The following is a 12250-nucleotide window of genomic DNA, read 5'->3' on the forward strand; positions in this document are numbered from 1 at the left end:
AGCTGCAGCTATGAGGGAGCATGCCAGGGTGCTGCTGCCGGCCTCTTGCCTTGGGCAGCTCATAGCAGCCACTGGAGAGCAGGCCAGGAGGAGGAAGAGAGGCTGTTACCACAGAGCCCCAGCCCTGTGTGATGCTCTGTCACTGAGGGGCAGGCAGAAGGCAGGGCCACCCTGGGTGGGAAGAAAGGGGGACAGAGCAGAGCAGAGCACAATAAGTCCTGTTGAAAAATAATGCTTTATGTGTCTGCATCTAATATTGCCTCTTTCTAAATTTTATTTATTGGTGTGTGAAAATTTACCACATGATTTAAAAAAATCGGGATTAAGGGGTCTTCTCAGGACCGTGGAGGATGTGTGTTCTGTGTCCCATTGTTGCACTGGTGGTGGTATTCAATCTTCTTCTGAAAGGAATTATTCATGTGGGTTGGACTCTCCTGCTACCCATAAAAGAGGAGGGGTGCATGCATGCCAGGGGAGGTGCCAGTGACCCCACCCCACCAGAGAAAAGCAAAGCCATGCTGAACCACCTTCCCACCCATTCAGGGCATAGCTGCCAAGTCTCCCGTATTCCCCGGGAAATCCCCATTTTTCCAGCTGTTCCTAGTTGAAAAAACGGGGTTTTTTTGTTTTTTCCCGGTTTATTTTGGCGCGACGGCCATTTTGGAACTGGGCGGAGCATGCTCAGAAGCGACTTTTGATGCTGCTCTGCCCAGTTCCAAAATGGCTGCAGTGCAACTTCTGGCACGGCGGCCATTTTGGAACTGGGCAAAGTAGCATCAAAAGTCACTTCTGAGCATGCTCTGCCCAGTTCCAAAATGGCGGCAGTGCTACTTCCGGTCTGCTACCTCTGCCTGGTCCTTTATTTCTCCGACAGCAACTTGGCAGGTATGTTTCAGGGAGCAGCCCGATCAACTGACATGGTCCTTGGAGGGTGGAGAGAAGAATCAGAGTGGGCCTCACTGGGGACACCTGGGGGAGTATGCCTGGTTCGTGCCACCTCAAAAATTGTGCTCCCATCCCAGCACCCACTATGCTACACCCCTGGACAGCAGCTCCCCAGCAGCTTCAGCCAGTACAGCTTGCTTGAGAGCACCAGGTTGGTAGTGGCTGCCTTAGAATAACTAAGGTATAAATGGTTTTCTCTCAAGGAATACAGTTTAGGTACGGTATAGGGACCATGTTTATTTCTGTGGATAGCTAGCTGGTCTGACATAGCTGAGTTCTGGCATATGATAGCAAATGATGTAATCACTTGCCAATCAGCGTTTGGTCCAATCACACTGAAGTTTTCTGTAATGCGCAGAATTTGTCTCCAGTGTAAGTGGTCAAATGTTTCACTGTATGATGCTGAAAAAATGCGGCCCGTTTGGTTGTATTTACCCACTGGCAAGGCCATGTTTGCAATCACCATAATAATCCCTGTTCAGAACATTCATCCAAAAAAAATTTAAAAAACAAAAAATGTGAGCATAAAAATTCATGGTTGCAACTGCCTTCTTTAAAGAGTTGTTGCTCTACCCACCATTCTGTTTTAACTTTCAGAAAGTTGAGACTGTTTTATTTCCCTGGGTGTTTGTTTACTTTATTAAATGGACATATAGGCCTCTTTACAGCCACCTCCCCACAAAAATAATAATAAAAAAGCTTAAAGGCGAGGCTATGGAAGTTTTGAATATATTCAAAAAGCTTTGGTTTTTCAAAAATTAGTTTTATATTATCCGTTTTTGTCCTTTTTGAAACAATGTGTTCTACAGGAAATGAATAAATGGACTAAAAATGAAAAAAAAATCCTATGATGAGTCAGAGAGGGCAGGTGTGTTTGCCGTGGCCTCAGCTAATGACTGACGGCTGCTAGTCATGATGGCTATGCTGCTCTGCCTACACAGGTGGATGCAGCAATGCTTCTGAATATCAGTTGCTCGAAACTACAGGAAGAGAGAGGGTTTTTGTGCTTGAATCCTGCATGTGGGCTTCCTACAAGCATCTGGTTGGCCACAGCGAGAACAGGATGCCAGACTAGACGGGGCATTGGCTCTTGTTTTGTTCTTAGTTATGGCCTCCAAAGGGCTACATATATAATTGTGAAACAACAATGGAATAATTCAATTTTAAACACCCACAAGACTCCCAGCACATGAACCATTTGCCAATCAACTCAAGCCTGTCTTCTTTCTTTGCTGCCTCGTGACTACAATTCCCAGAGTGGCTGAACAATCAAACCCTTTCCCCAGGGAACTCAAGTCTGGGAATTGGGGAACTGGGGTCTCCTAATACCTCTCAACATCCTTAAGAGTGTCTGCGGTCAGTGATTTCTAAACCGGGGCTGCAGAAGCCATGCAAATGGCTGCCAGGCTGTCAGAATTGAAAACTGTGGTCCACTAATAATATTGCTTTATAGGAGGTCAAGGATCATTACTGGCTGGTAAACCCCAGACACTAGCATTCCTTCAGACAGCAGAATACTGTTCTTATATAACCACAAGCACGCTGTATCAGCTGGGAAAATCTGTATGTATTAAATGCTCTACTAGACAATTTATGATAGGATATTTTCTACTCATTGGGAGGAATTCAGAGTCATGTTCTTCTGATTGTTCCACCAGTGCAAGCATTTCTGCTCACCAAACAGAACAATCACCCCTCTCCTCCCCCTGCACATTGTTCTGGGGTTTTTGCTGATCCTCCACAATGGATTTGGGGGAGGGGGGGAGCATTGGCCTTTGCAAGTTCACAGAGTTAGTTGAATCCCGGGCCTTATGCTATAATCTTTACAAATAAATATGTTTGTGTGTTGCAGAAACTTTGTATAGTAAGCTAACTCTGAACCATAGTTTGTTCTGTACCAAGCAAATCTCCACTTTGTGTTGAGACCATGTTTATTTCTGACATGACATGACACATGACGTTCCCCATCTACAGAATTGCTTGACCTCCAACACAAAGGTCTACCTCCCTTTTGGAATATTACTTGTTTCTATGTATGTCTTTGAATTGATGTTCAGATTTCAGCGCTATGGATAGTCTGAAAAAAACGGGTCCAGGGTTGTGAAATCTGTAAATATTTAAGGTAAAATTAAAAGCAGACTGGTTTAAGAACAAGCCAATTTTTCCTTCTTCAATTCACTTTGATTGTGAAAATGTTTACACAGTTCTTTGACCTGAAATATGAGAAATGCAGAGCGTTGGCTGCAATCTTCAAACGTGACGTCATTAGAAGATTGATTGTATAAAGGATTGCATAAAGGAAGAATTTCATTTCCTCAAGACATCTCTGATTTAAAACCAATGCAAACATAGTTTCATTTGCTAATTCTTGCATCGGTAGAAACTAGTGCAGGCTATCTTCTTCTGAAAGGACTTTCTGCTTTGCTGTGTTGATCAGGAAGTGTTCTTCTGCAAATCAGAAACTAAACGGGCCCATCCCAGGGAAAATATCCTGAAGGGCAAGGGTGGACAACCTGAATGCCCTCCATGCAGCTCCAAGCCTGATTTCAGAAGCCCTCGGCAAGAGAACAGTTAAAACATCTGGCGAGAGTGACCTGCCTTTCCCCTGGAAGCCTGCTAGGTGCCGGTGAAGAGAAAGAAATACACAAAAGGGAGGTGGCAGAGATAGAAGCTGGCAGGAAGTGACAGAACAGACCAGATTCCACCCAGTGAACATAATATGCAGGGCAGCCTAAATTTCAGTGGCCCAACTGCAATCCTATCTGGACAGGGATAATTTTACCACAGTAATCTATGCTCTGGTAACTTCAAGGTTGGACCGTTCCAATGTGCTTTCCTTGGAGCTGCCTTTGAAAATGATTCAGAAGCTTCAATTAGTGCAGAATGTGTCTGCCTTTTGACAGGTTCCAGGCAAACAGATCAGATGAAACCAATTTCGTTACAACTATACTGGCTGCCTGTATGTGTCTGAGCCCAATGCAAAGTTCTGGTTTTGACTGATAAAGCTGTCTACAGCTCAGGAACCCAATATCTTCTGGAATGCCTCTCCCAGTGTGAAGCTCCTGGATCCTTAGATCTTCTCCAGGCAGCTCAGAGGGTGCTGACAGGAGAAGGGCCTTTTGAGTTGTGGCTCCGCATTTGTGAAATGCTCTTCCCAGCAGGGTCCACCTGGTGCCTCCATGGACATCTTTTCAGCACCAGCTAAAGGCTTACCTTTTTCTCCAGGCCATTTGCTAGGCAGATGTTGTGCTATTAGTGTGCTGCTAAAGTTTCCCTGTAACTGTTATGGGGATTGTTTTCGTTTTATGGTATAATGCAGTGGTTCTTAAAACTTTTTTCTCTGGGCCACACTTTAAGAATAAAAAATTTTTTATTGATAAGAAATACACTGGAAAACAAAAAGAAACAACCCCTAACAGTGCTTGATTTATAACATAGAACACGGCTACTTTATAATATGATCATGCGACATCCAGAAAGCATAAATCAATGTAGCTACGTAAGAACATGAATCTTTCCCAAATGCATGAGCTTGCTTTTGCTGAGTGATCTCATGTATATTAGGTCTAATTTGAGACAAACAAACTCTCCTCTCCTCATCCAACACAAAGAAGCCCTCCTCTTTTCTGATCTTTCATATTTGTCAGAGGTGATAATCCCTGTTCGCAACAATACGTCATGGAGAACTGTAGAAGAATAGCCTCTTGAAGAAAGGCGTGGATACTGTTTCTGGTTGTATATACAAATATATATATATATGTTGATACTATACTACCCCGAAATCTTTTTTTTAAAAAAGTAAAAAATCTTTTTTAAGTGGTTTTAAAACCAATATAATAAGCATTAAAAATTTGCCATCCTGTCCTATCACACCTCTTTGGTGTGCCACACCCTTTGAGAATCACTGATATAATGTATTAATGGTTTAAAACGTTTTGTTGTTGTTTAGTTGTTTAGTCGTTTCCGACTCTTCGTGACCCCATGGACCAGAGCACGCCAGGCACTCCTGTCTTGCACTGCCTCCCGCAGTTTGGTCAGACTCATGTTGGTAGCTTCGAGAACACTGTCCAACCATCTCGTCCTCTGTCGTCCCCTTCTCCTAGTGCCCTCCATCTTTCCCAACTTCAGGGTCTTTTCCAGGGAGTCTTCTCTTCTCATGAGGTGGCCAAAGTATTGGAGCCTCAGTTTCACGATCTGTCCTTCCAGTGAGCACTCAGGGCTGATTTCCTTCAGAATGGATAGGTTTGATCTTCTTGCAGTCCATGGGACTCTCAAGAGTCTCCTCCAGCACCATAATTCAAAAGCATCAATTCTTCGGCGATCAGCCTTCTTTATGGTCCAGCTCTCACTTCCATACATCACTACTTGGAAAACCATAGCTTTAACTATATGGACTTTTGTAGGCAAGGTGATGTCTCTGCTTTTTAAGCTGCTGTCTAGGTTTGTCATTGCTTTTCTCCCAAGAAGCAGGCGTCTTTTAATTTCGTGACTGCTGTCACCATCTGCAGTGATCAAGGAGCCCAAGAAAGTAAAATCTCTCACTGCCTCCATTTCTTTCCCTTCTATTTGCCAGGAGGTGATGGGACAAGTGGCCATGATCTTGGTTTTTTTGATGTTGAGCTTCAGACCACAATTTGCGATCTAAAATGTGGTCTAAAACGTTTTAAAAACTAAGAAATTGAAATAATAGCAGCAGCAGTAGTAATAAACAGCAATATGAATGAGAATGTACTTGCAAAGCAGCCAGACGGCAACTAGTCACACACTACAAAAATGCATTTAAGAGGACTAAGAACTGGTGCCATATCTTAGAAAAGCTTCTTGTTTCAGGAGGATGACTTTTTTATGCAAAGAAGAACAAAAGTGACCATGGGCAATTGTCTTATTAAGATACAGGGTTTATCTTACTAAGCCTTTGAGAGAGCTTAGCCTATTCTGCTTAGAAGGAAAGAGACTAACAGAGAGGAGAGCTCCTACATTTGTTTGCATGGCATGTGCCTCTCAGCTGAATGTGTCAGCTGATGCCAATGAAGAGGTTGTGCCTCAGAGAGTGGCAAGTGATATGCACGTTCCCTCCCTCCCTCCCTCCCCCCCTCTCTCTCTCTGGAATTAATATGTGTTATGGCTGATCCCCAAATGCCAGTCACTACTGGAAGTTATTGTATTCAGGTAGGTGGTATGCAACTGCAAACCAAGGCTCCTGAAGTGTAGGTGGGTTCCCACAAGGCAAGACATAGTGATAACAGCAAGAACCTTTATTGAATTAACAGAACTAGGCAACAGGGGCAAAGCAACTGCTTATATACATTTCTGAAGGCCTGGGCCACTCCCACTCCCAACATGATTGGCTGTCTAAACTTCCAAGCTGCAAATCATAACTCAGAGTTTAAGGGCCAATGGCAGAGGCCCATATCCTGAAATGTTCTGTGATTGGATATCATGTAACCAATCGGAACACAGGGGTTCAGAATCCTTAGTCCAGACTCAAGTACAAGCAATCACAGGTCACTGGATACATAACAGCTCCCACCCAAGCATGTTTTCTTACATAGAAGAGGGAAATGGCTCTTGAACCTACTACTATTCACCCCAGATGCTGCCACCCCCGACTGCCAGCCGGCATGGGAGCCAGAGATACGGTCTTCCTGTAATACGAAGATGCTATCTATACCCTTATGGTGCATAGCTTCCCCTTCACGTTTTTTTTCATGTAGCCGTTCATTTTTAATGGCACAGAAAAGTGAAAGAACAGAAGGGGAAGGGGATGCACAAATTTAAAGATGTTCCCTTTCATCTAAAGACATGTTCTTTCAATGAAACATTAGGCCCCAAGCCTGACTGAGGGTAAAACAACCCAATGCTGCCATCTGCCGGATTGGCCTGCTTCTTACAAGTCCCTCAGGGAGCAGGATTTTTGCTGTCAAATCCTTTAATGGTCACAAAACTCAATGGAACTCATGCCAAAACAGAAGAAATGTTTCAGAGCACATTTCTTCCTGGTGCACATACACACTCAATTCTAATTTATCTTCTCAGAAAAGAAAATTAGTTTTTGTGTTTAGAACCTTTAAGATGTTTCTCAGATGTTCTTGTTTTATTGCTTGTTGTTTGCTGTCCTGGGCTCGTTTGGGAGGAAGGGCAGAATATTGTAATTGTAATACAGAAAATTGTACAGAAAATTGTAATAATAAACAAATAACACAACCTAGGGTGGTGAGGTATAGGGAACCCTGTCCCCCTTTTATGTAGCCACTCTAACAGGGCCAGTTATTTGTAATTCCCTGAACTAAACATATACCAAACCACAGAAATTGCATACATAATGTGGTTAATGCAGTTCAGTGGTTTCCCAAGTTCCCTCCCCGGCCCCAACCACTTGAAAATTGCCGGGGGTCTTTGTGGACCACTCAATTGTTTTTCTGCCTGTTGTAGCAATTGTGATGAGCTGTGCTAGACACTGTTTGATTGCCATAGAATTCAGATTGCAATACTAAAGATACAATATAAGAAATAAAAGAAGCAATAAAAATCCACTTAAAACACAGTATATGAACATACAGTGTGAAGTCTCTCGTCCACAGACATGCCATGGGCGACCTGAATGAAGCTTGGACCACAGTTTGGAAATCCCATTGAGTTCTGGGGATTCAATCAGACATATGCAACTGATTCCCAGTTGTGTCTGGCCTTGTATCAGCTTGTTCTCTCTTTGTCGTAATGGTACCCATACTCACTGCTCGGAACAGAGCCAAATTATACACATAGTTTCAGGGCATGTGCAGAGTTTGCAACTGCGTCAAGCTTCTTGATTACACTGGTAGCAAACAAAATGAAATATTGTACCTGGCACTAAGATGTTTATCACTGGTGTCAAATTTCCTCAGTGCAACTAGGATCCAACAAATGTGGAAGGTTGTATTATCTAAATCACTGAGTCAGGTACCATTTGAAAATTGGGCAGCTTTTTTTCTTCAGATCCCAGTGAATGGCTCTCAACACTCTTTTCACTCTTCTCTTCTCCATCTTGCCCGTTTCCTTGTACTTGTTCTGGTGACCCATATTCTCCTGCATCTTCCTTAAGCACTTATATCCTCCCCGCCACCAGTAAGTTCGAGATGGCAGAATATCCCTTAAGGGGGCTTTTGGCAACATCTTATATATTTTGGAGATAACTTTCAAGATTTCATAGTGAAACTCATTACAACAACTTTGCTCCAAGCTGTGAACATACTTTTGGGTCACAGCAGGACTGAATTGCAGGCAACCCTGAGGACGATAGAGTCTCTGTAGCACAGCAGTCAAACAGTGAGCTTTCAGCATCTGTAGGGGAAGAAATTCTCTTTCCACGTGATAGTGTATAGGAACCCTGAGAGGCACTAAAGTGCTGTCTTTGATTCAACACACACATTGGCTATTTGCTCCAAGTAGTTTGCTCCCCACTCCCCACAAAAAACTTCAAATATAATCTTGAATTTGCAACTATTGTGATTGTACAAAGGGGCATCAGTGGCTGGTTGAGGGAGGGGGAAATCCGTCTAGACTGTGCCTTTCATTTTAACTATATCCAAAGCTGAAGGGTAGAGGTACAATCCAATGAATTCCTGATTCTGCGCAAAGAGCCCTATTATATCTTCTGCTAAAGAGTTGCTTTCATTTAAACTTTTTAAAAATTATTTATCTCCAGTATTTTTTTAATAACAGCACCATTTCACTTAGTGAGACTTCCTCTTGTGTAGGCATGTATAGCGTTGGGCTGAAAGTTAAGTAAAGGGATGGAATCTTCAGAAGAGTCATTTGCAAAGGTGTCATGGGCTTTGAAGACACTTGAACTCAGGACGCAAGGGAGAAATGTGCTAAAAGGAAGGCATGCTTGGCAAATCCACACCCTCATCAACTCCCGCCTGGGAACCAATGCACTGTGGAAGAACGTCTGCATCCAGAATTGGCCTCCACAGTCACTTACGGACTCATTGTTAAAACTGTGTTTATGGAAGACAATCTTACTTGGCTACGAGTGATCGCCAAAGAAGAAGACAGATCTAGTAAGCAAAAGTAGCAGGCAGAGAGAATCAAGGAATAGTAGGAGCAAATTTAAATGCTAGTGGCAAAAGGTCCAGGGGGTGGCTGAAATCTCTGCCTCAGCATGTTCAGAGATTACTTTCTCTGCTAAGAATGAGGGAACATGCCCAGCCAATAGAATTTAGGAATCCAGGCTAGCCCAGCATTAAAATCTCTGGGAGCAGACCATGGGCGTACCCAGCGAGGGGCAGGGGGAGCAGCTGCCCCTCCAGAAGCATTTTTTAAAAACCGTATTTTACGGACCATAACCCGCACTTTTCCCCTCCGAAAACTGAAGAGGAAAAGTCGCTGTGGGTTATGGAAATCAGGCTGTTTCCTCCCGCTCCGCAGCTGCAGCCAGCGACAGGAACGTGGGAGGGGGGAAGAGCAGCCTGAGCTGGGGGGGGGGAGGATGGGAGCTCCTTCCTTCCCCCCTCTTTCTTTCTTCCTTTCTCTCTCTCTCTCCCTCCCTCCCTTCTCTCTCTCTCTCACCCCTTCCTTCCTTCTTTCCTTCCTTCTCTCTCTCTCTCTCATCCACCCCTCCCTCCCTCCCTTCTCTCTTCCCCCGCTCCCTCCTTCCTTCCCTCTCTCTTCCCCTCTCATGCCCCCCCCCCGTTTTGATCCTGGGTACGCCCCTGGAGCTGGCTATTAGCTGGGAGGTGCTTGAAAACCAGTCTTCAAGTGGTGCTTCTAAGGCCCCATGTCAGGGCTTTGCCATACCACCTCTGCACGGCCTCCCCCATCAACAAAGAAATGTCGCTGGCATCTGCACCAATTTCCAATGAGATGTCACAAGATCTCACCAAAATCTCATGAGATCTCATTTCTCCACCAAGGTGGCTGCTTCACTCCACGTCATGGACCAGTGTTTGATGTTTAATCTAATGTCTGATGTTTTAGCGTGTTTTCAAGATTCTGTTGGGAACCACCAAGAGTGGCTGGTATAAATTATGATGATGGTGTTGATAATGATGATGATGATGTAGCATCAACTATGCACTTGCTGCCTTATATACAAGGCCACAGTCATTTTTGTCTCCCTAATGCCTGAGCATGTGATATGCATGTCCTCAAGCATGTGGTTTTCAATCTTACATGTTATAGTTCCATGTGCATTAGTCCTGTGCTATCTTACAAAGGACTTGAAAAAGACAAGCATCAAATGAGGAGTTGGGTCATGTTAGCTTGATTTTTAGCTTGCTAGATTCTTAGTAGCATTAAGCATTTTTCTGCAGTGGTACAAAACCTTTCAATGTGACCCTGCACTTAACCCCCCAAACATCCAATCAGCCCATCTATTTGTTTGCTAGTATTTTCCTTTAGAACTTAGATTACTCTGATCTTTGGAACATCTGGAAATTGTCACATACGATTGTTGACTACAACCTCTGAAGTTTATCCAGCAGGATTTAAGAGAAACATCCCGCTTATAAGACCATTTGGGAGAAATTAACAAAAAAGACGCCATCCACAAGATGAGGAAGGGACACGCAAAAACATCACTCTTCCCAGCCTTTAGGTAACAAGGCCAGCCAGGGCCTGGTGCTTTATTGCGGGTGTATTTTGCAACATGTTCTTGACACAAGAAAAGTGCATTAGTGGTAGATTTAGTACCACATTATTGCTTTCCGGAGGTTGAGGAACATTGCCCATAGCAACTCCTTGAGGGGCTGGTGGACTTGGGCCAGCCCTGCTTTTATCAATGGCTGAGTAATACTTGTCACTGAAATGTTTATAATAAAATGCTGGGGGTATCACCTTTCTGAAGCAAACAAAACAAGTCAGTGTGATCTTGATACTAACTGCTTTTGAATGGCTCAGTTTTATTAACTGCTGGGCAAAGGCTGTTCTTCTCTGATCTGGTACTGGAATCCTGTCACTATGTTTTTTCAATCAATGTTATTAATTCCCCCCCATTCCCCCAAATAGAGTACATTTGCCTTTAAAAGCTTCATTAAGAGGCCATACAGAAACAGGTGCCAGTTTTCCCCATCATTGCTTCTAGTAAACCAATAAAATGTTTATACTGTTTTTTCTGCCTGCTGTACGTTTCATAACTGTTCTTTGCCTTTCCTGTCTAGTGCAGTTTAGCTGTGGGTTTTTAGACGATGTGCACATCTCCAAACAGAAAGGAAGCCAAAAACCCTGTTGCTTCCCCTGCTAGTCTGATGAACTTAAACTTACCAAACAGAAGAGATTCTGCATATTTTAATGAAAGATAAAACAACAATATAAACATACACAAATTTACAGAGAAAGGATCAGCTTTAATACATTTGGAGTAAAAGGTGTTCTTTTTGTCTTAAAATATGGTATAAAAATAAATGCAAGAAACATTAACATAGAATATACAGACAACAGACAAAGACACAGACTTTCTTTCTCGATGTGACAACATCGGTGAGATGGAACCTTCTGTGCTAATTTATTGTGCAATAGCCGTGATGTCATAGTAGGTATATTTATGAATATATTCAATGTTTTTATTTTTAGGGGTTGTTGTTTTTTTACATTTCTTCCAGTTTGCGACCGAAAGTATTGTGAATAAACTCTGCCTAACAGAAGCTTTTTTCACTGTACTTCAGCTTGCAGGAAACAAAAAGACACAGATCCAGCTTGATATGAAGGCGAAAGTGAGCAGAGAGTTTTTCAAAATGGAGGCATCGAAAGGTTAGCGAGTCCCTTGGAGTCTGTAATGCCTTGATATACACAAAAGAAAACGAGTCATGTCCTTTGCTCATGCAACATCTTGTTCTACTGTCCTCTGTCTTCAGGCAATTAGTGAGCTACAAAGTACCGTATGTATAATGATTGAGTCTGCTTCCATGCTATAAGGTGATCCTTTTAGTAGGACTGCACTAGACTGGTTAATCTCTTTGATGCGAGCGATTTCCCCTGAGGATAAAATAAAAAACAGACAAACAAAAGAAAACAGAAAATAGAGGCATGATCACTGCAAACCCAGTTCATCGCGAAGCACCTACCTTGCTGTAGGTAACATCAATGCATGAATACATTTTACCCAGGAACCCTGTATGGACTGCTTCACAACAAATGGTTAATCATTTGATGACTGCTGATATCAAGAGATGACATGCATGTCTGAATTGGCCATCACAGATAAAGGTCATAGATGGAAGTTCCTTATCACCTTAGATACAAGCCTTCCATTGAATTGGTTCAGCTGCCAAATCACCAGCTGTACCATAATCAATTGCAGGGAACTCAAGTGACATATATGGATGTC

At 43.1% G+C, this 12250-nt stretch overlaps 1 protein-coding gene across 13 annotated transcripts in view; it reads right to left on the reverse strand.

Moving 5' to 3' along the window:
- Positions 1-11196: 11196 nt before the first annotated feature.
- RGS7 (regulator of G protein signaling 7) overlaps positions 11197-12250 on the reverse strand; it is a 136980-nt gene continuing 135926 nt past the window's right edge. For 10 of the 13 annotated variants that reach the window (XM_088666471.1, XM_035108371.3, XM_035108367.3 and 7 more), the window contains one exon: positions 11197-11898. Coding sequence is in view for 5 of the 13 variants with exons in the window: in XM_035108371.3 (XP_034964262.1) it covers positions 11848-11898 (51 nt within the window). In the remaining 8 variants the exon portion in view is untranslated. The remainder of the gene's footprint in view (positions 11899-12250) is intronic. The other 3 variants (XM_088666466.1, XM_088666467.1, XM_088666469.1) reach the window with 1 other exon arrangement.

Source organism: Zootoca vivipara, chromosome 3 (genome assembly GCF_965207765.1).
Source record: "Zootoca vivipara chromosome 3, rZooViv2.hap1.1, whole genome shotgun sequence".
In the NCBI taxonomy this organism is placed as follows: domain Eukaryota; kingdom Metazoa; phylum Chordata; class Lepidosauria; order Squamata; family Lacertidae; genus Zootoca; species Zootoca vivipara.